We start from the raw sequence: 27,059 nt of genomic DNA, 5'->3' as shown, positions 1-27,059 counted from the left end.
CTTAAAAAATACCTGAGTTGGTATGTACATTAAAGGGACACTAATGTACATACTTACTCAGGTATTGTTTATTTAATGAATCAGATACGGCATACAATTTTAAGCAACTTTCTAATTTAATCCCATTATCAATTTGTCTCCGTTCTCTTGCTATCTTTATTTGAAAAACAGAAATGTAAGTGTGACGGATACCCTGGCTACCCCGACTGGGTAGCTCCCGCCAAACGGGTCCTGCTTTCTCCCTGCCAACTGCAGCTATGTAGCTGGCAAGTGACCACAGCCTGTAGCCACCCCTGATGCCCGACAGCATCAGTACCCAGGGTCCCACCCTGTGGCAGACTCCAGTTACTCAGACTGGGTAGCAATGCCTGATGATCCTTTCTCTGCCTGGAACAGGCTGCTATGTAGCCCAGGAAAGTGATTTTAGCTGGAGCCAACCCAAATAACTAGACAGACTAGCATTCAGGTTAAACAAGAACTGACTTTATTGTAAAACATACACTCCTTTTATACACACAGTTCATCTTGATAACACAAAGGATATTCCCACAATTGTCCCGCCATTCCCGCCCCTCAAGACTGATCGGCGCCTCCATAGGAGCCACAGTCCCACATAATCTCAATACTTAGGGGTGGCAGTTTCGGGATTATCCCTGTGGAGCGGCGGCACTTCCAGGGTGTCATTTTAAAGCTCTCGGTCCCCAGATTTCACAGTCCAAAACTCAGCATGATTCGTTACTGGGGACCAAAGTTACAGTGCGTTGAAGTTATGGGGTTAGGGGTGTCCAAAACCCCTGATTTCCAAATGAGCTCCCCTCCGGTAATTCCCCCACCTCTTGTCCTCCCTAGGAGCTACTAATCCCCAAAAGAGCGAAGCTCTGGGGCACATGGTTGCTGGAGCGACCAGGGGTAAAGTTAGCGGGTGTCCTGCTGTCCTGTTGCCGACCGGGAGTTCCAGGAGCCTGGACAGCCTGAGAGGGGTTAGGCGGGTGTCCATTGTGAGGAGGCCGACCCGGAGTTTAAGGAGCCCGGCCAGCCTAGGAGGGTTTTCCTGGTCATACACCAGCTCTTTTCTAAACAAGTTTGGAACACAAAACCATGCAACCAAAAGCTTCCAGAGATTGTGGTTGCTCTGAGGAGCCCCAAACCACTGAGATACAACAGGGGTGAGGTTGTAAGCGGGTGGAGGGTAGCCTTAGCTGTCTGGTATCTGTGACATCTCCCCCCCTCCAGTTCGGCAGACCCGGCTAGACCCTTAACGGGTCAGCCTGGGGCTGTCCAACGGTGGCCCTCCACTTCTCGGTTGCAGGGAGAGGTAATCCCATCTCTCCAGAACTTGGGGCATCCTGGGGGGTTCCTGCTGGCATTTAAACCCTGCGCCCTGGGCGCAGGGATAGTCACATAATGCAAAGTCCCAAACAAGTTTGCTAAGGCTGGCTCCCAAACAATTGCTGCTCCACAAGTTCCAGTGTCCTTAAGTTCCATGGCCAAACTGTCTCCCTTTGTGATACTCTGTTGAGTACTGGCTGACCCACCCACAAACAAAGCTAGTGCCAGTTTCCCAGCTGTATTCCCACCCCAGACCAGAGGGGGAGGTTGCTCCATGGTGGGGCAGGTAAAGCTCGGGTGCCCAAACATGTGGCACCAACTGTATACACTTTTATCCTCCTTGCCCAATGCAACGCCTGCCCTTGGTGAAAAATACTCCGGGACAAGAAAAGGGTAGAGACCCTGCCAAGCTACTGAGGGGAGAGTCTGTCTCTTCTCCCGAGAAGGAGATCTACCGCTGGGGAGGGAGGTCTGCTACCTCCGCTCCATGGGAAACTGTGCTGCCGCTGGGGAGAGAGACCAACTGTCTCCTCTCCCAGAAAGGGATTTGGCCGCTGGGGAGAGATATCGATACCCGTCTCTCCCTGCAAGGGCTTCTCTGTAAGGGGAGGGAGAACGACTACCTCCGCTCCTGAAGGATGGATCTGCCGCTGGGGAGAGAGACCGACTGTCTCCTCTCCCAGAAAGGGGTTATGCTTACGGGGAGGGAGGACTACTACCTCTGCTCCCAGGGGATGGCTCTGCCGCTGGGGAGAGAGACCGACTGTCTCCTCTCCCCGGAAGGGGTTCTGTTTACGGGGAGGGAGGACGACTACCTCCACTCCCAGGGGATGGCTCTGCCACTGGGGAGAGAGACCGACTGTCTTCTCTCCCGGCTCCTGGCTCTGCCGCTGGGGAGAGAGACCGACTGTCTCCTCTCCCCGAAAGGGGTTCTGTTTACGGGGAGGGAGAACAACTACCTCTACTCCCAGGGTATGGCTCTGCCGCTGGGGAGAGAGACCGACTGTCTTCTCTCCTGGCTCCTGACTCTGCCGCTGGGGAGAGTTATCAACATCCATCTCTCCCTGCAAAGGGTTCTCTGTAAGGGGAGGGAGGACGACTACATCTGCTCTCAAGTTTCCTGGAGCCGTTACAGGTGCTGGGCAGAGGCCGGCGGCTCTCTGCCCTGTTGTCAGCGCTTCTGCTGGGGTGCCTCCCTTGTCCAAGTCTATAAGCTCAGAGCCAGACTGCTGATCAGGATCCCGCAGCCCTGGTACCCTTTTTCTTTGCTGCCACTCCTCCACGGTCGAGCTCCATGAATCCCAGAGGGCTGCACCCCAGATCTGTATGCACCTGGCACGCTGCTTAGCGAGATCCAGCAGCCTCTTTTATTCCTTGACCAGTGCCTCTTCCTGGTCAATTATAAAATCCAGATCGTCCAGCAGCCAGGTCTCCTCCAAGAGATCCAGCAGTTCCTCTTGGAGCCCAGAGATATCCTCCAGACCCTGGTCTGTCTCGCTCCCAAACTGTGGGTCCTCTGTCCTTTTTGTAAACAGCAATCCAGGGCCGCCGAAGCCAAAGCCCTCTGTGGGGGAGCCTTCCTCCAGCCATGGCTGCGCTTAAATAGCGAGCCATTGGAGGGCTTGATAGCCATCCTCCACCCACATCTCTTGCTGGATCAGTCTATGTAGAACCGCTAGCCATTCCTTCTTTGGCTGTTCTCCCAGGAAAGGCACTCTCACGGTCCACCGAACCTGGAATCTCGTGTCATTCGTGGGGAGGACCTTTCCATTTTCCTGCTCCTGTTGAAGAGCCTCCCACCAGAGGTCTCGGAGGACAAGGTTCCTCCATGCCAGAACATCATGTTCTGAACAAGGATCATTTGTTCCGGTCAGCATCTTTTGTACTCTACCTAGGAACTCTGCCTCCATATTTACCGGCTACTGTGGTACGTCGCCTCTGTCAGTAGAAACCGTGTGAAAAAAGCAGATCCCACCGCTGCCAGCCAATGTGACCGATACCCCGGCTACTCCGACTGGGTAGCTCCGCCAAACAGGTCCTGCTTCCTCCCTGCCAACTGCAGCTATGTAGCTGGCAAGTGACCACAGCCTGTAGCCACCCCTGATGCCCGACAGCATCAGTACCCAGGGTCCCACCCTGTGGCAGACTCCAGCTACCCAGACTGGGTAGCTCTGCCTGATGATCCTTTCTCTGCCTGGAACAGGCTGCTATGTAGCCCAGGAAAGTGATATGATCTGGAGCCAACCCAAATAACTAGACAGACTAGCATTCAGGTTAAACAAGAACTGACTTTATTGTAAAACATACACTCCTTTTATACACACAGCTCATCTTGATAACACAAAGGACATTCCCACAATTTTCCCGCCATTCCCGCCCCTCCAGACTGACCGGCACCTCCATAGGAGCCACAGTCCCACATAATCTCAATACTTAGGGGTGGCAGTTTCGGGATGATCCCGGTGGAGCGGTGGCACTTCCAGGGTGTCCCCAGATTTCACAGTCCAAAAATCAGCATGATTCGTTACTGGGGACCGGAGTTACAGTCCGTTGAAGTTATGGGGTTAGGGGTGTCCAAAACCCCAGGTTTCCAAAGTAGTTCCCCTCCGGTAATTCCCCCACCTCTTGTCCTCCCTAGGGGCTACTAATCCCCAAAAGAGCGGAGCTCTGGGGCACATGGTTGCTGGAGCGACCAGGGGTAAAGTTAGCGGGTGTCCTGCTGTCCTGTTGCCGACCGGGAGTTCCAGGAGCCTGGACAGCCTGAGAGGGGTTAGGCGGGTGTCCGTTGTGAGGCGGCCGACCGGGAGTTCCAGGAGCCCGGCCAGCCTAGGAGGGTTTTCCTGGTCATACACCAGCTCTTTTCTAAAAAAGTTTTGAACACAAAACCATGCAACCAAAAGCTTCCAAAGATTGTGGTTGCTCTGAGGATCCCAAAACCACTGAGAAACAACAGGGGTGAGGTTGTAGGGGGTGGGGGGTAGCCTTAGCTGTCTGGTATCTGTGACAGTAAGCTTAGGAGCCGGCTCATTAGGAAATAGGAATAAATCAGAAAGGTGCTTAAAATTGTATGCTTTATCTGAATCATTAAAGAAAAAATGTGGGTAGTATCCCTTTAATTCACATCTATATGCATAACTTAGGGGCCAATTACCTAAAGGTCTCTGGGCTCATGAGATTTCATAAGAATACTTGCCAGTCTCTATTTTTCCCTGGTAGAATTATATAAAGACACTTTTTACCCTGAAAACAGGGTGTCTCGCAAAGGGGCGTATACTGCATTTTCGTAAAGGAAGGAGAGACATACATTACAAAACTGCGCAATTAAATTCATAATTCAAAAATCATACAAAACAAATAACTGAACTATTCACACAAAAATACACCGGAACAAAAATGTATTGTTAAGGTGAATAAAAAATCATAACAAAATTGTTTGCCAAAAAACGTATTTTATTGAAACCGTAAAATTTGTATTTAAATTACTCAGGAATAAATTTTATTAAACATGCACAGCGTAAACCATAATTCAAGTGCTCTGGACGCGTAAAACACAAACAAAAATTTGTACTAAGTACAAAATACAAAGCATAATTGTTGTTTGTTCGCAAAATGGGCTGAACATGGGCGTTCCATAGGCGTAATTCTCGAAACATTTCTGCCCTATAGTTCTCACTGTTTGTCACAACCTCGTCACCTTTTCATTTGTAAGAAAAAAGTACTCAAAATACTTAATACTCTAATAGGAAAACACATGCATACTAAAAAAAAAATAGAAGAAGTCTAATGTGATTTTTATTGGCTGAAGGATTTAATTTTTATTTTTTTTTAAATGATTTTTATTGAGACTTTCAAAAAGCAAAGGTACAAGTGTAAACCATTACAACAATAAGAGCTAACATCATTATGGATACATGGTTTAGGTTGAGAGATGAATCTTAAACCGTGAGGGATATGTTATTCAACATTCTACATTCTGATATAGAGGTCAGTCTTATCCTGAACTCTAAAAGAATATTGATCCATTACTCTAGTTTGTTTGACTATGGACAGAATTTGTGTGAATGATGGTGGAATTTTGTTCCTCCATGTTCTGGCTATAGCTAACTTCGTAGCCATCAAGAGATAAATCGTAAGTGCGTCTGTGGGATTGTCTAGGTTAGATATTGGCATGTGCAAAAGGGCAATTTCCGGTAGATAAGAGGGTCTGATATTGAGGTTGCTAAGTGTGTTATATAACTTCTTCCAAAGAGGTTGAATTTTAGGGCAAGACCACCAAATGTGAATGTGAGTTCCTGGTAAGCCGCAGAGTCTCCAGCAGAGAGGGGATTGGGAATTATAGGTTTTATGTAGGTTAGTGGGAACTAAATGCCATCTAACTGTGATTTTGTAGTATAACTCCCACAAAGTAGCACAGTGAAGTCATTTTCTAGTTAGCTGCATTCTGATATTCCAGATACTAGTGTCTACTATAAATCCAATCTCCTTCTCCCAGGCACGGTGTTGAGAGATTTTGTGAAGTGGCTTAGCGTTGGAAAGCAAGTTATAATGTAGGGATAAAGGGTGTTTTATAGTGTGTGCTTTGTTCCATGTGTGTTCCCATAATTATGTTTTCCGGAGGGCTCTCTTTGGGTAGCCCAGAGCTAATACGAAAAGCTTCAAACTGTAGTCTAGGGGTATATTAAATTTAGCGCAGAGTTGCGGGTGAGAGATCCAGATATCGGATTCATAGAAGTCAGTGATGGTTTTTATTTGTAGATTCTGCCATAAGTCTGGGTGTGCGTCCGGCAACGAGAACAGGACCCCTGTTAAGGTAAGGGTGGGAGATGGGTGAGGGGAAATGTTGGGATTGTGTCGAATGGAGTCTCAAAATTTTAGTGCGTCTTGAATTATGGGATGTAGGTGTCCTAGTTTTTGTCTGTGGTGAGAGGGTATCCACAAAAGGTCAGCTAGGGTTAGATTTGGAGGGAGCAACGAGGATTCAACCTGATACCAGCCCGGGGAGTTTATTTTATTATTCCACCCTAGTATGTTTTCAGGGCTGTTGAAAGAAATGTTTTGTATAAGAACCCTGACATATGTGTTTTTCATATGTGTCCCTTTTTAAAGCGGAAATATGGTCACCGTATTTATTTCACAGCTTGATAACCAATGTTAAAAACATAATTTATGCCTACCAGCAAAATTCCTTTCCTTCCTGGCAGGGAGAGTCCACAACTTAATTCCTAACTGTTGGGAAATACAACACCTGGTCACCAGGAAGTGGCAAAGACACCCCAGCCAAAGGCTTAAATATTCTTTCCACTTCCCCTATACCCCCAGTCATTCTGCCAAGGGAACAAGGAAAAGTAGGATAAACATCAGGGTATAAAGGTGCCAGAAGAAATAATATAAAAAGGGAGCCGCCCAACAAAAATAAATTACAGGCGGGTCGTGGAGTCTCCCTGCCAGGAAGGAAAGGAATTTATCTGGTAAGCATACATTATGTTTTCTTTTCATAAGGCAGGGAGAGTCCACGACTTTATTCCTTACTGTTGGGAAAACTATACCCAAGCTCCAGAGGACACTGAAGGAATAATGGGAGGGAACAAAAGAGAGGCACCACAGCCTGTAAAACCTTTCTCCTTAAAGCTGCTTCGGCCGAAGCAAACACATCAAACTTGTAAAATTTAGAAAAAGTTTGTAAGGAGGACCAGGTAGCCACCTTACAAATCTGATCCATAGAGGCTTGGTTCTTAAAAGCCCAGGAGGAAGCTACTGCTCTAGTGGAATAAGCTGTTATCCTCTGCTGTCTCGTAAGCTAAGCGGATGATACTCCTCAACTAAAAAGGTAGGGAAGTCGTCATAGCCTTCTGCCCCCTACGCTTCCCCGAATAGATGACAAACAGAGGAAGATTGTCTGAACTCCTTAGTAGCCAGAAGATGAAACTTCAAGGCACGATCCACATCTAGATTATGAAGCAAACGTTCCTTCGCTGAAGAAGCATTAGGAAACAAAGAAGGAACAGCAACCTCTTGATTAATGTTACTATCAGAGACCACCTTAGGGAGAAACCCTAATTTAGTACGTAAAACCGCCTTAGCATGGAAAAAAAGATAATGGGGGTCACATTGCAAAGCTGAAATCTCAGAAACTCTGTGCGCAGCGGCAATAGCCAACAAAAAAAGAACCTTCCAAAATAACAATGTAATGTCAACAGTATGCATAGGCTCAAACGGAGCTTGCTGCAAAACATGAATAACAAGATTGGGGCTCCAAGGCAAAGCCCCAGATCTAAACACAGGACTGATCCTAGTCAGATCCTTAATGAAGGACTGCACATCCGGAAGCTCGGCCAATCTTCTGTGCAGTAACACCGACAGGGCCAATATCTTTCCCTTCAGGGAACTAACAGATAGACCCTTCTCCAGTCCATCCTGGAGAAAAGACAAAATTCTGGCAACCTTAACTTTATGCCAGGAAAAGCCACGCACTTCACACCAGTACAAGTAAGTCCTCTACACTTTATGATAGATACGACGAGTAACTGGCTTACGAGCTTGAATCAGAGTGTCGATAACACTCTCAGAAACACTCTTGGCTAAGACTAAACGTTCAATCTCCACGCAGTCAGCCTCAGAGAATCTAGATTTTGATGAACGAAGGGACCCTGTATCAGCATATCTCTGTGACAAGGTAACCTCCATTGAGGAGATGAGGACATCCCCACCAGATCCGCAAACCACCTCCTTTGAGGCCACAATGGAGCAATCAGAATCACTGATGCATGCTCCTGTTTGATGCAGGCCACCACACAAGGGAGAAGCGGTAATGAAGGAAAAATATATATGAGTCTAAAACTCCATGGCACTGCTAGGGCATCTATCAGTTCCGTCTGAGGATCCCTCGACCCGTACCTGGGTAGCTTGGTAATGAGGCGGCATGCCATGAGATCTATCTCCGGCGTCCCCCACTCGCTGCATACCTCTGCAAGCACCTCGTGGTGGAGAGACCATTCCCCTAGGTGAAGAGATTGCCTGCTGAGGAAGTCCGCTTCCCAGTTGTCCACACCCGGAATGTGGATTGCTGACAGTGTACAGCTGTGAGTTTCTGCCCACTCCAGTATCTAAGATACTTCTCTCATCGCCATGGAACTTCTCGTTCCCCCGTGATGGTTGATGTAGGCAACCAAAGTTATATGGTCTGATTGGAATCTGATAAACTGGGACGAACCCAGAAGGGGGCCAAGCCTTCAGAGCATTGAAGATTGCCTGGAGTTCCAATATATTGATCGGGAGGACTCCTCCTGAGTCCACAGCCCTTGTGCCTTCTTGGCACCCCAAACGGCTCCCCAACCGGAAAGGCTTGCGTCCGTAGTCACAATCTCCCAGGATGGTCTCAAGAAGCACGTGCCTTGGGAAAGATGATCTGGACAGAGCCACTAAGAGAGCGAGTCTCTTGACAGGTTGTCCAACACAATTTGTTGAGACAGATCTGAATGGTCGCCATTCCATTGTCTCAGCATGCATAGTTCTAAGGGTCTGAGATTGAATCTGGCAAAGGGAATGATATCCATACAGGACACCTTGAGTCCAATCACCTCCATACACTGGGCCACTGAGGGTCTCAAGGAGGCCTGGAGGGCAAGACATGCAGTAGTTAGCTTGCAACGTCTCTGATCTGTGAGAAATATTCTCATGGATATGGAGTCTATTATTGTCCCCAGAAAATTCACCCTGGTATTTTAGAGTAAGAGAACTCTTTTCCAAGTTTATCTTCCATCCATGTGATCAAAGAAGACTGAGAAGGGACTCAGAGTGTTCTCCCGCTAAACGAAAAGATGGTTCCTGAACCAAGATATTGTCCAGGTAGGGCGCTACTGCAATACCTCATGTTCTGGCAATGGCTAGAAGCGCCCCCAGAACATTTGTAAATATCCTTGGAGCAGTAGCTAGGCCAAACAGAAGAGCTATGAACTGGAAGTGCTGGTCCAGAAAAGCAAACGTGCTGGTCCAGAAAAGCAAACCTCAGGAACTTAAAATCTTCCCTGTGTATCGGAACGTGAAGGTATGCATCCTTCAGGTCTATGTGGGTCATAAACTGTCCTTCCTGAACCAGAGGACGGATTGACCGTATTGTCTTGTTTAGACACTTTAAGTCCAGAATTGGACAAAAAGTTCCCTCCTTTTATGGAACCACGAAAAGATTTGAATAAAACCCCAAACCTCTTTCTGCTGTAGGTACCGGGACAATTACTCCTAGAGAGGAGAACGCAACCTAAAAAGGCAGTCCCCTTTTCTGGTCTTGAGTCTGGAGAATAGGAATCTGCCCCTGGGCAGATGAGATTTTAATCCTATCTGGTATACCTGAGATACAACCTCCAGGACCCATGGATCCTGTACATCCTGGAACCAATCGTCTGAAAAATCGTCTGAAGAATCGTCTGCCTCCTACTCGATCCGATCCTGGATCCGGGGCCGCTTGGATTTGTTCTCGGTGGGCTTCTTAGTCTGTTTGGACTAATTCTAGGACTGAGCCAGCTTCCAAATACTCTTGGGCTGCTCTGACTTGGATGTGGATTGCTGTCATTGTGATTTGTCAGGACGAAAGGAATGAAAATTAAACGATTGCCGTCCCTTAAGCCTATTCTACTTATCCTGTGGTAGGAACGCACCCTTACCTCTGGTAACCGCAGAAATAATGGAGTCCTGCCCTGGACCGAATAAAATCTTCCCCTTCAATGGAAGAGAAAGGAGTCTGGATATAGAAGTCATATCCGCAGACCAGAGAGCCTGGCGGCCTAGGACCGCAAAGTCAGAAGTCTTTGGATTTAGGTGAATAATCTGCATATTCACGTCACAGATGGAGTTAGCAATTTTATTCTCTCCAGAATATCCTCGAAGGGAGTTTCCACTTCAATTAGCTCAGACAGAGTGTCGCACCAGTAGGTAGCTGCTCCAGCAACCGCGGCTACAGCTGCTACCGGTTGAAATAAAAACCCTGTATGTTGAAACATCTTCCTCAGAAAAGTTTCCATTTTCTTATCCATAGGTTCTCTAAAAGAAGAACTATCCTCCAGGGGGATAGAGTACACTTAGTTAGAGTAGAAATAGCACCATCCACCTTAGGGATGAAGCCCACAATTTCAATTGAGGGACCGGGAATAATTTTTTGAAAGTAGACGAGGGGGAAAAAGAAGATCCTATTCTTTCCCATTTGTTACTAATAATGTTTGCTATTTTAATGGGCACAGAAAAAGTCAGAGGGACCTTCCTGTCTTCATAAACCCTGTCTAATTTAGGGATCTTAGGTTCCTCATGTAGTTTAGCCTCTATAACCTCTAGCGTAGACAGAATCTCCTTTAAAACCCCCCGCAGATGTTCAATTTTAAATCTAAAGGAGGGTTTCTCCGCTGAAGGAGGTTTAGAAACTGAAGTTTCCGATTCACCATCTGAAGCTACAGAGGTTAACTCATCCGGGGATAGCTGGGACATAGTAGCTAAATCCGACAAATATTTAGATGACTCTAGATCAGGAGAACTATGTTTAACCTTGCTCTTATGTTTGCTAGAGGGAGGTAAGGCACTCAGGGCTGCAGACACCGCCGATTTTAACTGCGCTGTAAAGTCCGCAGGAAAAAAGTCTCCTCCAGATGGAGGATTAGTTGAGCTGCGGGGAACTGCATTTGGAGCAGGTAGCATAGAAAGGGTAGTAATCTCTCGGAACATAGATTCCTGAGAGATAGACAGCTCAGAGGGGCTAATAGCGCTATGATTATTAGTAGGCTTGTCTCTCTTCTTAGACTTTAGAACAGTGCTTAGGCAAATGGAACAAAATTGAGCAGACGGGCTCCTCACAATCTAAACAGGAATTATTAATCAGTACAAAAGGAGCAGAACCTTCTAATGTAGTATCAGAGTCCTTCATAGCTAGCTAAGTGAATATCCACAGAAGGACAAACAAAAAAAACGCTTTTATTTAAAAACGGCACTTTTATAAAACCAATGGCTGGGGCACTCACCACCTCCTAGACTCAGACAGCTAACAGTCAAAACGCTCTCCTTAGGAGAGATGTCCGCAGCAGGATCGTAGGAAAATTAAAAGACTGCACCCGGTCAGGTGGTGCATAGAACAGGACTTCCCCTGCTATGAAAAAGGTGCTAAGCTATTCTGAGCTGCGCAACACTCAAAAAACGAAAGTGAAACCTGTTTGTTCCAAGCCAAAAGTACACAGTCTATGAGCCCAAAAACTCTCACATTAAAGCAGTTTTAAATAACCCCTAGCTGTACCATAATCTCCCTGAAGGAGATATTAACCCTTGATCCTATTGAAGCATAAAGGAGCCAGACTGTGACCCTGTATAGCTAAAGTGTATATATAAAACGATCTTTCCCTCCAGGATCCATGCTGTGGAACAGGCACAGCCTCTCAAGTGTGACAGTCTTGCAGCGAAGCTCTGACATGGACTTGAGTGTGTAACAGCAAGCAGTGAAACTCGTCAAAACACTGATTGCTCAGGAGCTGTTAGGCGACAATCTGAATGGGTTTGCAGAAAAACTTTCCCTGTATCTCCAGACTCAAACTTTCATCAATACTCTCACTGAGAGGTTGACACGTTTACTTAAAACTCCAGTCCTTTCTTGAAGGGAACATACCCATTACAGGACTATCCAAAATCTTATGACACTTCTCTGCCACCTCCTATAGTGACGAAAGGCAAAGAATGACTGGGGGGAGATAGGGGAAGTGGGAGGTATATTTAAGCCTTTGGCTGGGGTGTATTTGCCTCCTCCTGGTGGCCAGGTGTTGTATTTCCCAACAGTAAGGAATGAAATCGTGGACTCTCTGTGCCTTATGGAAGGACATCACATATATGTTTGTGCTAAAAACTAAGGGATAGATTACGTGTGGTGCGCTAACTGTTGTGTGTGAGTGAAAAGGGGTTTATTGTTGGGTTTTTCTTTTGTATTACAGGTTGAAAATAAACTTGAGCGCAATTTAAGTTAACGTGCGTTGGGTTAGTGCAACCTCAGAGCTCTGTTAAACTATTTCTCAAAACAAAAAGCTGCACAAAACACATCAAAAATACATTACAAAGAACAGTTACACTCATAATAGCACCATCTAATAAAAATTATTTTAAAAACAAATTGCACAAAAAAGGCAGACGAAGGTCTTTAACATAGAGATACATACATATACATGTCTAAAAATGCTTGTGGCTCTGTGGACAGCACAGCTTCCTGTGAGTGCCAGTGGCACCCAGGGCTGAGCATGTTGCAGGGTCATCGGATGTGTACCCGGTCCGGTATGAGAGTGCAGTTCCCTTCCGTGTTTTGTATATGTCTAGGGTGGTTACATATTCCTGTGCACCCTTCCCTTGTTTTCAGTTTGTTTGGATTTGAAAGCTTGCATTGTGTGGCTGTTTTAGGGTCTCAGGTATTGGAGAGGACCTTGACGTGGTACCTGAGCTTGTCCCATTTGGCCAGATGCGGTGACTAACCTTTCCATTTTTGCTTTTAAATCTTAGCTGAGAGCTTGTAAGTGAGTGCTGGGTTTTCTCTGTGTGTTGTATTAATTTGTTTTGTAATTTTCCCTATGGTTCTTGCACCCAGACCTGTCTGGGGTTAACTGCTTGTGGCTCTGTGGACAGCACAGCTTCCTGTGAGTGCCAGTGGCACCCAGGGCTGAGCATGTTGCAGGGTCATGGGATGTGTACCCGGTCTGGTATGAGAGTGCAGTTCCCTTCCGTGTTTTGTATATGTCTAGGGTGGTTACATATTCCTGTGCACCCTTCCCTTGTTTTCAGTTTGTTTGGATTTGAAAGCTTGCATTGTGTGGCTGTTTTAGGGTCTCAGGTATTGGAGAGGACCTTGACGTGGTACCTGAGCTTGTCCCATTTGGCCAGATGCGGTGACTAACCTTTCCATTTTTGCTTTTAAATCTTAGCTGAGAGCTTGTAAGTGAGTGCTGGGTTTTCTCTGTGTGTTGTATTAATTTGTTTTGTAATTTTCCCTATGGTTCTTGCACCCAGACCTGTCTGGGGTTAACTGCTTGTGGCTCTGTGGACAGCACAGCTTCCTGTGAGTGCCAGTGGCACCCAGGGCTGAGCATGTTGCAGGGTCATGGGATGTGTACCCGGTCCGGTATGAGAGTGCAGTTCCCTTCCGTGTTTTGTATATGTCTAGGGTGGTTACATATTCCTGTGCACCCTTCCCTTGTTTTCAGTTTGTTTGGATTTGAAAGCTTGCATTGTGTGGCTGTTTTAGGGTCTCAGGTATTGGAGAGGACCTTGACGTGGTACCTGAGCTTGTCCCATTTGGCCAGATGCGGTGACTAACCTTTCCATTTTTGCTTTTAAATCTTAGCTGAGAGCTTGTAAGTGAGTGCTGGGTTTTCTCTGTGTGTTGTATTAATTTGTTTTGTAATTTTCCCTATGGTTCTTGCACCCAGACCTGTCTGGGGTTAACTGCTTGTGGCTCTGTGGACAGCACAGCTTCCTGTGAGTGCCAGTGGCACCCAGGGCTGAGCATGTTGCAGGGTCATGGGATGTGTACCCGGTCCGGTATGAGAGTGCAGTTCCCTTCCGTGTTTTGTATATGTCTAGGGTGGTTACATATTCCTGTGCACCCTTCCCTTGTTTTCAGTTTGTTTGGATTTGAAAGCTTGCATTGTGTGGCTGTTTTAGGGTCTCAGGTATTGGAGAGGACCTTGACGTGGTACCTGAGCTTGTCCCATTTGGCCAGATGCGGTGACTAACCTTTCCATTTTTGCTTTTAAATCTTAGCTGAGAGCTTGTAAGTGAGTGCTGTGTTTTCTCTGTGTGTTGTCTAAAAATGTATATATATATATATACATATATATGTGTGTGTGTGTGTACATATGTATTTATATGTGTATATATGTATTTACAGACATATATACACATATAAATACATATGTTTATATATATATATATACACTATAATACATATATATATATATATATATATATATATATATATATATATATATATATATATATGCATTGGAGTTAAGTAGATGAAAACATGAAAAATCATATTTATCCAAAATTCATATTTAATAAAGTTTTATACTGTGTATTTACTTATTTCACATCCCAATGTTCTGCACATAGCAGAATATGTTCTATGTATTTATAAATAGATATATTCCTATATATATATCTGTATATAGCTATACCTACATATAATCCTATTTATATATATAAATATATATATATAGGTATAGATATATATTGTAGCAAAGTGCCATTAGATATATGTAGAAATAGCTATTTATGAATAAATAGAACACATTCTGCTATGTGAAGAACATTGGAATGTGAACTATTCATATTTTCATGTCGGGTTAGCGCAATATGTGAATACTTTTGTTTGCTCCATTGACTTCCATGGGGGAATACATTATCGAGTGCGCGATATTCTAATTTCGTCTTTTTAAGTGTGTTGGGTTAGCACGCAAGCAAAAACAGTTTACTTTCAACTTGTAATATGATCACTACCCAACACACGCAAAAAGCTTACTTCTAGCGCAGTTAACCCTCAAGCGGCAATGTTACATAGAGCTCCACTTGTAATCTGGCCCAAACTGTTAATCTCATGATTAAATCTTACCGAACAACTTGTATCCTGAGGCAGCTGATCAGAGCCTGGGTAACTGATTCTGCCCCTTGTTTTGTAATCTGGTTCTTCTCCAGACTTTCAGGAGAAAACAAGAAGAATAAAAACAGTAAAGTTAGACTTGTCACATATGTAGAACATCACATGCAAGGCTGCATACTTTTTTACATTTCTACTTCTAAAGCTAAGGCTGGTCTTTAAGGGGTGGGTGCTTAATTAGTAGCAGGTATTTGTGCATTGGTGACCCAGAGCTGGATGCAATGTTAGGGTTAAAACTGGAGAGTTTTTTGACAGGGTTTGAAACACTAGCAAATGGCTGCTAGGGCTACCTAGGCATGCCCTGCAAACTAAGTGGTAATTAGTCAAGTTCCTGCTTGTTTGACAAAAGTGTAATATATATTTAGACTAGACCACTTTAAAAAATTCAAACTTTTATCTCTCGCTATATATATTGTCATGAAGACCTCATGATTTTAGGATGTTGGGGTTAATTTTCTTGCTGCTATTTACAACTTCTTATCAGAACCATCTAAATAAAGGCAATCGGCTAGATAACGAGTCTTGCGTTATGAGTAAAAAAGCAGCGTTAAGCCTCATAACACTGCTTTTTTACTCGTACCTGCTATTACGAGTCTTGTAGGTACAGCTGTCCCGCACACTTTTTTTGCCTTACCGCAAATCAAGTTACGCAATTTGCGTATGGTCTATTTTCAATGGGACTTCCATAGCTCGGGTATTATTAGCTTTTTTTTTTGTGGCCAAAAAGTGAGCGGTACAACCTATCCCGCAAGATTCGTAAATGTATTCTAAAGTCAGTAGTTATGAGTTTTACACTACAAAGCCGTAGCATAAAAATAAAATAAAATTACCTAAATATCAAGAAAACCAAACACTAAATTACACAAAATAAAAAAACAAATTACAAGATATTTAAACTAATTACACCTAATCTAATAGCCCTATCAAAATAAAAAAAGCCCCCCCCAAAATAAAAAAACCCCTAGCCTAAACTAAACTACCAATAGCCCTTAAAAGGGCCTTTTGCGGGGCATTGCCCAAAATAAATCAGCTCTTTTACCTGAAAAAAAATACAAACAACTCCCCAACAGTAAAACCCACCACCCACACAACCAACCCCCCAAATATAACCCTAACGAAAAAAACTAAGCTCGCCATTGCCCTGAAAAGGGCATTTGGATGGGCATTGCCCTTAAAAGGGCATTTAGCTCTACTGCTGCCCAAAGCCCTAACCTAAAAATAAAACCCACCCAATAAACCCTTAAAAAAACCTAACACTAACCCCTGAAAATCCACTTACAGTTTTGAAGATCTGACATCCATCCTCAACGAAGCCGGGAGAAGTCCTCATCGAAGCGGCAAGAAGTCCTCAACGAAGCCGGGAGAAGTCTTCATCCAAGCCGGAAGAAGTGGTCCCCCAGACGGGCAGATGTCTTCATCCAGACAGCATCTTCTATCTTCATCCATCCGGCACGGAGCGGCTCCATCTTCAAGACATCCGTCGCGGAGCATCCTCTTCTTTCTGACGACTAATGACGAATGAAGGTTCTTTTAAGTGACGTCATCCAAGATGGCGTCCCTTAGATTCCGATTGGCTGATAGAATTCTATCAACCAATCGGAATTAAGGTTGAAAAAATCCTATTGGCTGATGCAATCAGCCAATAGGATTTAAATTCAATCCTATTGGCTGATCCAATCAGCCAATAGGATTGAGCTGGCATTCTATTGGCTGATTGGAACAGCCAATAGAATGCGAGCTCAATCCTATTGGCTGATTTTTTCAACCTTAATTCCGACTGGCTGATAGAATTCTATCAGCCAATCGGAATCTAAGGGACGCCATCTTGGATGACGTAATTTAAAGGAACCTTCATTCGTATTTAGTCGTCGTAAAGAGGATGCTCCGCGTCCGATGTCTTGAAGATGGAGCCGCTCCGCACCGTATGGATGAAGATAGAAGATGCCGTCTGGATGAAGATTTCTGTCCGTCTGGAGGACCACTTCACCCGACTTGGATGAAGACTTCTCCCGGCTTCGTTGAGGACTTTCTTGCCACTTCGATGAGGACTTCTCCCGGCTTCGTTGAGGATGGATGTCGGATCTTCAAAACTGTAAGTGGATCTTCAGGAGTTAGTGTTTGGTTTTTTTAAGAGTTTATTGGGTGGGTTTCATTTTTAGGTTAGGGCTTTGGGCTGCAATAGAGCTAAATACCCTTTTAAGGGCGATGCCCATCCAAATGCCCTTTTCAGGGCAATGGGGAGCTAAGGTTTTTTTAGTTAGGGTTTTATTTGGGGAGTTGGTTGTGTGGGTGGTGGGTTTTACTGTTGGGGGTTGTTTGTATTTTTTTTCAGGTAAAAGAGCTGATTTCTTTGGGGCAATGCCCTGCAAAAGGCCCTTTTAAGGGCTATTGGTAGTTTAGTTTAGGCTAGGGTTTTTTTTTATTTTAGGGGGCTTTTTTTATTTTGATAGGGCTATTAGTAGGTGTAATTAGTTTAAATATCTTGTAAATTTTTTATTTTGTGTAATTTAGTGTTTTTGTTTTTGTAATTTTGGTTATTGTATTTAATTTATTTAATTGTATTTAATTTAGGTAATTTATTTAATTGTAGTGTAGTATTAGGTGATAGTGTAACTTAGGTTAGGTTTTATTTTACAGGTAAATGTGTATTTATTTTAGCTAGATAGTTAGTAAATAGTTAATAACTATTTAGTAACTATTCTACCTAGTTAAAATAAATACAAACTTGCCTGTAAAATAAAAATAAATCCTAAGATAGCTACAATGTAACTATTAGTTATATTGTAGCTAGCTTAGGGTTTATTTTATAGGTAAGTATTTATTTTTAAATAGGAATTATTTAGTTAGCAATAGTAGGTTTGATTTAGATTTAATTTAATTATTTTTTTTTTTTTTTTAGTTTTAAATGCTTTATAGAAACATTCACAATACAGTCATAATTAAGAACATCAGTTATCAAGGTTATAGGAACAGTAGTCATATCCAGCGAATTTTGCATTATGGTAAGGTGCACGGAGCAGAGTTCACAAAATGTAATGAGAGAACTGAGCTCTCAAAGTTCTCAGCGAGGTATAAAGTCCTTCAACATAATAAGGAACTGGCATCCATGTTCAGCATTGACATGTAATTATGACAGTATGATAACCATTGAACAACAAATAATTAACAGACATTTCAGGTTTAACTCACAGATAGTACATATATATCAGCAAGATAGAGCGCTCTGCGAGTTAGTCTATATTTAGGTCTCAACAATAGATGATATCTCCAGATAGAAATAGGAGGAGGACAGAAAGAAGAGAAGTAGAGTATATTAAAAGAGGAGAGAGGGGAAGAAGAAGAAAAAAAAAAAAAAAAAAAAAAAGGGGGGGGGGGAGGGGAAAGAAGTGGGTGGTAGGCGGAGGGAAAGGGGAAAAAAGGGAAAGGGGAAAAAAGGGATAGGAAGGCATCATTTTAAGGGCAGATAAATGCAGGTAGGTGGTGGGAAGCGGATCAAAATCCTAAGGACCAGGAGGGTCAAGCCGTAGGTATACAGAGTCTAATTTAATTAATTTAAGTTATTGGGTGTTAGGGTTAGGATTAGATTTAGGTTTAGGGGTTAATAAATTTGGTATAGTGGCGGGGACGTTGGGGGCGGCAGATTAGGGGTTAATAAATGTAGGTAGGTGGTGGTGATGTTAGGGATGGCAGATTAGGGGTTAATACTATATAACTAGTGTTTGCGATGCGGGAGTGCGGCGGTTTAGGGGTTAATATGTTTATTATAGTGGCGGCGATGTCCGGAGCGGCAGATTAGGGGTTAATAAGTATAATGTAGGTTTCGGCGATGTCGGGGCGGCAGATTAGGGGTTAATAAGTGTAAGATTAGGGGTGTTTAGACTCTGGGTTCATGTTAGGGTGTTAGGTGTAAACATAAATTTTGTTTCCTCATAGGAATCAATGGGGCTGCGTTACTAAGCTTTACGCTGCTTTATAGCAGGTGTTAGACATTTCTCAGCCGATTCTCCCCTTTGATGTCTATGGGGAAATTGTGCACGAGCACGTACAACCAGCTTACAACTGACTTAAGCAGCGCTGGTATTGGAGTGAGGTATGGAGCACAATTTTGCTCTACGCTCACTTCTTGCCTAATAACGCCGGGTTTATAAAAGCTTGTAATACCAGCGCTGTAGGTAAGTGAGTGGTGACAATAACGTGTAAGTTAGTACCACACCCCTCATAATGCAAAGTGAGCCGTAATCCTCTCAGGAGGCTGTTGTCCCACTATCTCATAATCTAGGTGGATGACACTCCTCAACCAAAAAGACAGAGAAGATGTAGTGACTTTCTGACCCCTACGCTTACCCGCATAGATGACAAACAAAGATGAAGATTGTCTAAACTCCTTAGTAGGTAAAACTTCAAGGCACAAACCACATCTAAGTTGTGAAGCAAATGCTCCTTCATCGAGGAAGGATAGGGCACAAGGAAGGAAAAAAAATCTCTTGATTAATGTTACGATCTGACACCACCTTAGGAAGGAAACCTAACTTAGTACGTAAAACCGCCTTATCGGCATGAAAAACTAGGTAAGGGGGTGTCACATTGCAAAGAAGAAATCTCAGAGACTCAGCGAGCTGAGGCAATAGCCAATAGAAATAGAACCTTCCAAGATAACATGCATGGGGTCAAACGGAGCCTGCTGCAACAGACAAAGAACAAGATTGAGGCTCCAAGGCGGAGCCATCCTTTGAAACATAGGTCTGGTCCTAGTCAGGGCCTTAAAGGGCTGCACATCCGGAATCTCAGCTAATCTCTTGTACAGCAACACTGACAGGGCCGATATCTGCCCTTCAGGGAACTAGCAGATAGACCCTTCTCCAGTCCCTCCTGGAGAAAAGATAAAATTCTGGCAACTTTAATCCTAATGCCAAGAAAAACTACGCTTCTCACACCAGTGCAGGTAAGTCCACCACACCTTATGGTAGAAGCATTGAGTCACTGGCTTACGAGCCTGAATCAAAATGTCAATGACACTCTCAGAGAAACCTCTCTTGGCTAAGACTAAAAGTTCAATCTCCATGCAGTCAGCCTCAGAGAATCTAGATTTTGATGTAGAAATGGACCCTGTAGCAGCAAGTCCCTGTGACAGGGTAACTTCCAAAGAGGAGGTGAGGACATCCCCACTAGATCCGCGAACCAAGTACTTCGCAGCCAGGATGGAGCAATTAGAATCACTGATGCTTGCTCCTGATTGATGCGGGCCACTACCTGAGGAAGAAGAGGTAATGGAGGAAACAGATATATGAGTCTGAACCTCCAAGGAACAGCTAGAGCATCTATTAGTTCTGCTTGAGGATCCCTTAATCTCGATCTGTACCTGGGTAGTTTGGCATTTAGACGGGAGGTCTTTCTCTGGCATCTCCCATCTGATGCATATCACTGCAAATACCTTGGTGGAGAGATCATTTCCCGGGTGAAAGGATTGCCTGCTGAGGAAGTCTGCTTCCCAGTTGTCCACATTCGGAATGTAGATCGCAGACAGTATACAATTGTGGGGCTCCACCCATTCTAGAATTTGAGATACTTCTCTCATCGCTAAGGAACTTCTCGTTCCCCCCTGATGGTTGATGTAGGCTATCAAAGTTATATTGTCTGATTGGAATCTGATAAACTGGGATGAACCCAGAAGGGGCCGAGCCTTCAGAGCATTGAAGATTGCCCAGAGTTCCAAGATATTGATCAGTAGAGAGAACTCCTTCTGAGTCCATGGCCTTGTGCCCTCCTGGCACCCCAAACGGCTCCCCAGCTAGATAGACTTGCGTCTGTAGTCATAATCTCCCAGGACGGTCTCAAGAAGCGCGTGCCTTGGGACAGGTGGTCTTGACAGAGCCAGGCAAGAGAGCAAATCTCTCGAGCTGTCCATTACTATCTGTTGGGACAGATCAGAACAGTCGCCATTCCATTGCCTCAGCATGCATAGCTGTAAGGGTCTGAGATGGAATTTGGCAAAGGGAATGATGTCCATACAAGACACCATGAGTCTAATTACCTCCATACACTGGGCCACCGAAGGTCTCAAGAAGGCCTGGAGGGCAAGACATGCTGATGTTAGCTTGCAACATCTCTGATCTGTTAGAAAGATCTTCATGAATATAGAGTCTATCACCATACCTAGGAAATTCACCCTGGTATTTGGAGTAAGAGAACTCGTTTCCAAGTTTATCTTCCATCCATGTGATCGAAGAAGAATGAAGGAATTCCGAGTGCTCCCTTGCTAGACAAAAAGATGGTGCTTGTACCAAGATATCGTCCAGGTAAGGTGCTACTACAATACCTCTTGTTCTGGGAACCGCTAAAAGAGCCTCCAGAACCTTCTTAAATATCCTTGAAGCAGTAACTAAGCCAAACAGAAGTGCTATGAACTGGAAGTGCTGGTCCAGAAACCTCAGGAACTGAAAATGTTCCTCGTGTATCGGAACATGAAGGTATACATCCTTCAGGTCTATGGTGGTCATAAACTGTCCTTCCTGAACCAGGGGAAGAATTAAAGTATTGTCTCCATTTTGAAAGAGGGGACACTCAAAACTTGTTTAGGCACTTCAGGTCCAGAATTGAATGAAAAGTTCCCTCCTTTTTGGGACCCACAAAGAGGTTTGAATAGAACCCCAGACCTCTTTCTGATGTAGGTACTGGGACAGTTACTCCTAAAGAGGCTAGATCCCGAATGCAAACTAAAAAGGCAGTCCTCTTTTCTGGTCTTGTAGACAGTCTGGAGAGTAGGAATCTGCCCCTTGGGGGAAGAGATTTGAATCCTATCCAGTATCCCTGAAATACGACCTCCAGAACCCAAGGATCCTGAATATCCTGAAACCATGCATCTGAGAAAAGCGACAATCTGCCCCCTTCTCGATCCGATCCCGAATCGGGGGCTGCCCCTTCATGCCGATTTTTTTTCGGCGGGCTTCTTTGTCTGTTTGGACTTGTTCCAGGACTGAGCCGGCTTCCAAGTACTCTTGGGCTGCTCGGGCTTGGATGAAGGTTGAGATCATTGCGACTTGTCTGCATGAAAGGAACAAAACTTAGATGATTACCGTCCCTTAGGGCTGTTCTTCTTATCCTGTGGTAGGAAGGCACCCTTCCCTCCAGTAACCGTAGAAATAATCAAGTCCAGCCCTGGACTGAATAATATCTTCCCCTTGAAGGGAAGAGAAAGGAGTCTGGATTTAGAAGAAATATCCGAAGACCAAGACTTCAACCAGAGAGCCCGGTGGGCTAGGACAGTGAAACCTAAAGACTTTGCATTTAGGCGTATAATCTGCATATTCGCATCACAAATGAAGGAGTTTATCTAAAGGAGGGTTCCTCCGCTGGAGGAAATTTAGTAACAGACTCAGAAAGTTCACCCTCTGAAGCTATAGAGGTTAACTCATCCTCGGATAGCTGGGAAATACAAGCTAGATCCGACAGAAATTTAGATGACTCTAAGTCAGGAGAACTATGTTTGACCTTTCTCTTGTGTTTTCCCAGAGATAGTTAGGGCACTCAGGTTCGCAGACACCGCCGAGTGTAGCTGCACGGTAAAGTCAGCAGGAAAAAGGCCCCCTCCAGATGGAGAATTAGTTGTGCCGAGGGGGATTGCATGTGAAGCAGTTTAAGTAGAAAGGGTAGTAATCTCTCGAGACATAGAATCCTGAGAGGTTGATGGCTCAGAGGGACTAATTGCACTAAGTGTATTAGCAGACTTAGCTCCCTTTTTAGACTTTAAAACATGCCCAGGCAAATGGAACAAAATTGAGCAGGTGGGAAAACCATAGCCTCCTCACAGTATAAACAGGTATTATTATTCACAACAGAAGGAGCGGAACCTTCTAATGTAGTATCAGAGCCCTCCATATCTTTGGTATGTACTCTCACTGATGGAATAAAAAAATGAACACAATAAAGCACTTTATATATAAAACGGCACCTTTATATTCCCAATAGCTGGGGCACTCACTACCTCCTAGACCCAGACAGGCTATCAGTGAAACCGCTCTCCTCAAGGAGCGATGTCTGCTGCAGGATCGTAAGGAAGTGAAAGAGACTGCACCCAGTCACGTGGTGCGCAAGACAGGACTTTACCTGCTATGAAAAAGGGCACTAAGATAATATAAGCTGCACAACTCCTTTAAAATTTGGTAGCCTGGAAATCATGATTCAAGATATTTGTTAAATAATGAAAGCGTTTTGTTCCAAGCCAAAAGCACACAGTCTTAAACCCTCACAAAGTGAAAGCAGTACATAAAAATCCCCCAAACTGTTCCAAATAATCTCCCTGAAGGAAATATTAACCCTTGATCCTATTGAGGTATACAGGGAGTGCAGAATTATTAGGCAAGTTGTATTTTTGAGGATTAATTTTATTATTGAACAACAACCATGTTCTCAATGAACCCAAAAAACTCATTAATATCAAAGCTGAATAGTTTTGGAAGTAGTTTTTAGTTTGTTTTTAGTTATAGCTATTTTAGGGGGATATCTGTGTGTGCAGGTGACTATTACTGTGCATAATTATTAGGCAACTTAACAAAAAACAAATATATACCTATTTCAATTATTTATTTTTACCAGTGAAACCAATATAACATCTCAACATTCACAAATATACATTTCTGACATTCAAAAACAAAACAAAAACAAATCAGTGACCAATATAGCCACCTTTCTTTGCAAGGACACTCAAAAGCCTGCCATCCATGGATTTTGTCAGTGTTTTGATCTGTTCACCATCAACATTGCATGCAGCAGCAACCACAGCCTTCCAGACACTGTTCAGAGAGGTGTACTGTTTTCCCTCCTTGTAAATCTCACATTTGATGATGGACCACAGGTTCTCAATGGGGTTCAGATCAGGTGAACAAGGAGGCCATGTCATTAGATTTTCTTCTTTTATACCCTTTCTTGCCAGCCACGCTGTGGAGTACTTGGACGCGTGTGATGGAGCATTGTCCTGCATGAAAATCATGTTTTTCTTGAAGGATGCAGACTTCTTCCTGTACCACTGCTTGAAGAAGGTGTCTTCCAGAAACTGGCAGTAGGACTGGGAGTTGAGCTTGACTCCATCCTCAACCCAAAAAGGCCCCACAAGCTCATCTTTGATGATACCAGCCCAAACCAGTACTCCACCTCCACCTTGCTGGCGTCTGAGTCGGACTGGAGCTCTCTGCCCTTTACCAATCCAGCCACGGGCCCATCCATCTGGCCCATCAAGACTCACTCTCATTTCATCAGTCCATAAAACCTTAGAAAATCAGTCTTGAGATATTTCTTGGCCCAGTCTTGACGTTTCAGCTTGTGTGTCTTGTTCAGTGGTGGTCGTCTTTCAGCCTTTCTTACCTTGGCCATGTCTCTGAGTATTGCACACCTTGTGCTTTTGGGCACTCCAGTGATGTTGCAGCTCTGAAATATGGCCAAACTGGTGGCAAGTGGCATCTTGGCAGCTGCACGCTTGACTTTTCTCAGTTCATGGGAAGTTATTTTGCGCCTTGGTTTTTTCCACACGCTTCTTGCGACCCTGTTGACTATTTTGAATGAAACGCTTGATTGTTCGATGATCACGCTTCAGAAGCTTTGCAATTTTAAGAGTGCTGCATCCCTCTGCAAGATATCTCACTATTTTTGACTTTTCTGAGCCTGTCAAGTCCTTCTTTTGACCCATTTTGCCAAAGGAAAGGAAGTTGCCTAATAATTATGCACACCTGATATAGGGTGTTGATGTCATTAGACCACACCCCTTCTCATTACAGAGATGCACATCACCTAATATGCTTAATTGGTAGTAGGCTTTCGAGCCTATACAGCTTGGAGTAAGACAACATGCATAAAGAGGATGATGTGGTCAAAATACTCATTTGCCTAATAATTCTGCACTCCCTGTAAAGAAGCCACACACACTGTGACCCTATATTAGAATCCCTGCTATATATAATAAAGCGGTATTACCCTCCAGGATCCATGCTGTGGAACAGATACAGCCTCTCAAGTGTGACAGTCTGTGTGTAAAAGCAAGCAGTGAAACTTGTCAACACTGATTGCTCAGGGGTTGTTAGTCAACAGTTTGGATGGATTCGCAGAAAAACTTTCCCTGCATCTCCAGACTCTAACTTTCATCAATATTCTCACTGAGAGGTTGACATTATTACTTAAAACTCCAGTCCTCTCTTGAAGGGAACATACTCATTACAGGACTATCCAAAATCTTCTGACACTTCTCTGCCATCCCAATCTGCCCCTCCTCTTGTAACGAAAGGCAAAGAATGATTGGGAGGATAGGGGAAGTGGGAGAGATATTTAAGCATTTGGCTGGTGTGTGCTTGCCTCCTCCTGGTGGCCGGGTGTTGTATTTCTCAACAGTAAGGAATGAAGTTGTGGACTCTCTCTGCCTTATAGATAGAAACATAATTTATGCTTACCAGATAAATTCCTTTCCTTCATGGCAGGGAGAGTCCACGACTTCTTTCCTTACTGTTGGGAAATACAACACCTGGCCACCAGGACGAGGCATAGACACCCCAGCCAAAGGCTTAAATATCCCTCCCACTTCTCCTATCCCCCAGTCATTCTGCCGAGGGAACAAGGAAAAGTAGGAGAAACATCAGGGAATAAAAGGTGCCAGAAGAAATAATATAAAAAGGTAGCCGCACATAAAAAAAAAAAAATTAAGGGCGGGGCCGTGGAAAGTAATTTATCTGGTAAGCATAAATTATGTTTTCCTTCCATAAGGCAGGGAAAGTCCACAACTTCATTCTTTACTGTTGGGAAAATGATATCCAAGCTCCAGAGGACACTGAATGAATAAGGGGAGGGAACAGAAAAAAAAGAGACAACCCCTATTCGGAGCGCACCACAGCCTGCAAAACGTTTCTCCCAAAAGCTGCTTCACCCGAAGCAAAAACATCAAACTTGTAAAATTTAGAAAAAGTGTGTAAGGAGGACCAGGTAGCCGCCTTACAAATCTGATCCATTGAGACTTTGTTCTTAAAAGCCCAAGAGGAAGCCACTGCTCTAGTGGAATAAGCTGTTATCCTCTCAGGAGGCTGTCATCCCGCTGTCTTATAAGCTAAGCGGATGACACTCCTCAACAAGAAAGATAGATAAGACGTAGTAGCAGTCTGCCTTCTGACACTTCTCTGCCACCTCCAATAGTGACGAAAGGCAAAGAATGACTGGTGGATAGGGGAAGTTGGAGGGATATTTAAGCCTTTAGCTGGGGTGTCTTTGCCTCCTCCTGGTGGCCAGGAGTTGTATTTCCCAATATTAAGGAATGAAGTTGTGAACTCTGATCTCCCTGCCTTATGGAAGAAAAAGGTCTATATAGTGAGCCAATGACATGAGGCATTCACGAGTAGCCACCAATCATTAGCTTGCTCCCAGCTAGCCTACCTAGATATATTTTAGCAAAATATGCCAAGAGAACTAAGTTATTTTGAAGATGTAATTAAATTAAAAAGTATTTTTTTCATGTACCTTTGAGCTCTCATTTAAATGCCCAAAGGCCAGTTAATAATTGGGTTCCAGTGCTTAAGTAAGCAAACATTTAACTCCTAACAACAAGCCTGTTAAAATTAATATAAAATAAACAAAAAAGAGCTTTTAAAGCCTCCTACCTCCCCGTGCTACTCAGTTTAGCATATAGCCGAGCAGAAGGAAGGTTAACAGAAAGGTAGGAAAGAAAAATCAGGGGGTGATGAGGTGTAAATTAAACTGCCACCAAAAATAAAAATGTAAGAAGGTGAGGTCTTGTAGACCCTCACCATCATGAAAGAAAGGAATTTATCAGGTAAGCATCAATTTAGTTTTCTTTAATAGGATTGTGAAAGTCCATGAGCCTGGACGTGCAGGCTCTAATACCCAACCTGTGGGGTCCACGAAAGAATGGGTGGGACAAAAAGAAGGCAGTTACTATTTGCCAGACACTTGCAGAGGAGGCAAAAACATTGAAATGAAAAATTTGGTAAATGTATGTAAAGAAGACCAAGTTGCAGCCTTGCAAATCTGTTCCATTGAAGTTTAATTTTTGAACTCCCAAGAAGTAGAAACTGATCCAGTA

General features: G+C 44.0%; 1 protein-coding gene across 1 annotated transcript in view; it reads right to left on the bottom strand.

The window, feature by feature from the left end:
• The window catches only part of LOC128642042 (protein NLRC5), a 66,769-nt gene that overhangs the window by 6,711 nt on the left and 32,999 nt on the right, over window positions 1-27,059 (bottom strand). The window contains exon 4 of the mRNA XM_053694693.1: window positions 14,945-15,028. Coding sequence (XP_053550668.1) covers window positions 14,945-15,028 — 84 coding nt within the window. The remainder of the gene's footprint in view (window positions 1-14,944; window positions 15,029-27,059) is intronic.

Source organism: Bombina bombina, chromosome 1 (assembly GCF_027579735.1).
Source record: "Bombina bombina isolate aBomBom1 chromosome 1, aBomBom1.pri, whole genome shotgun sequence".
NCBI classification, from domain to species: domain Eukaryota; kingdom Metazoa; phylum Chordata; class Amphibia; order Anura; family Bombinatoridae; genus Bombina; species Bombina bombina.
The sequence above is the reverse complement of the archived record's forward strand: the minus strand, read 5'-3'. Positions and strand labels throughout refer to the sequence as shown.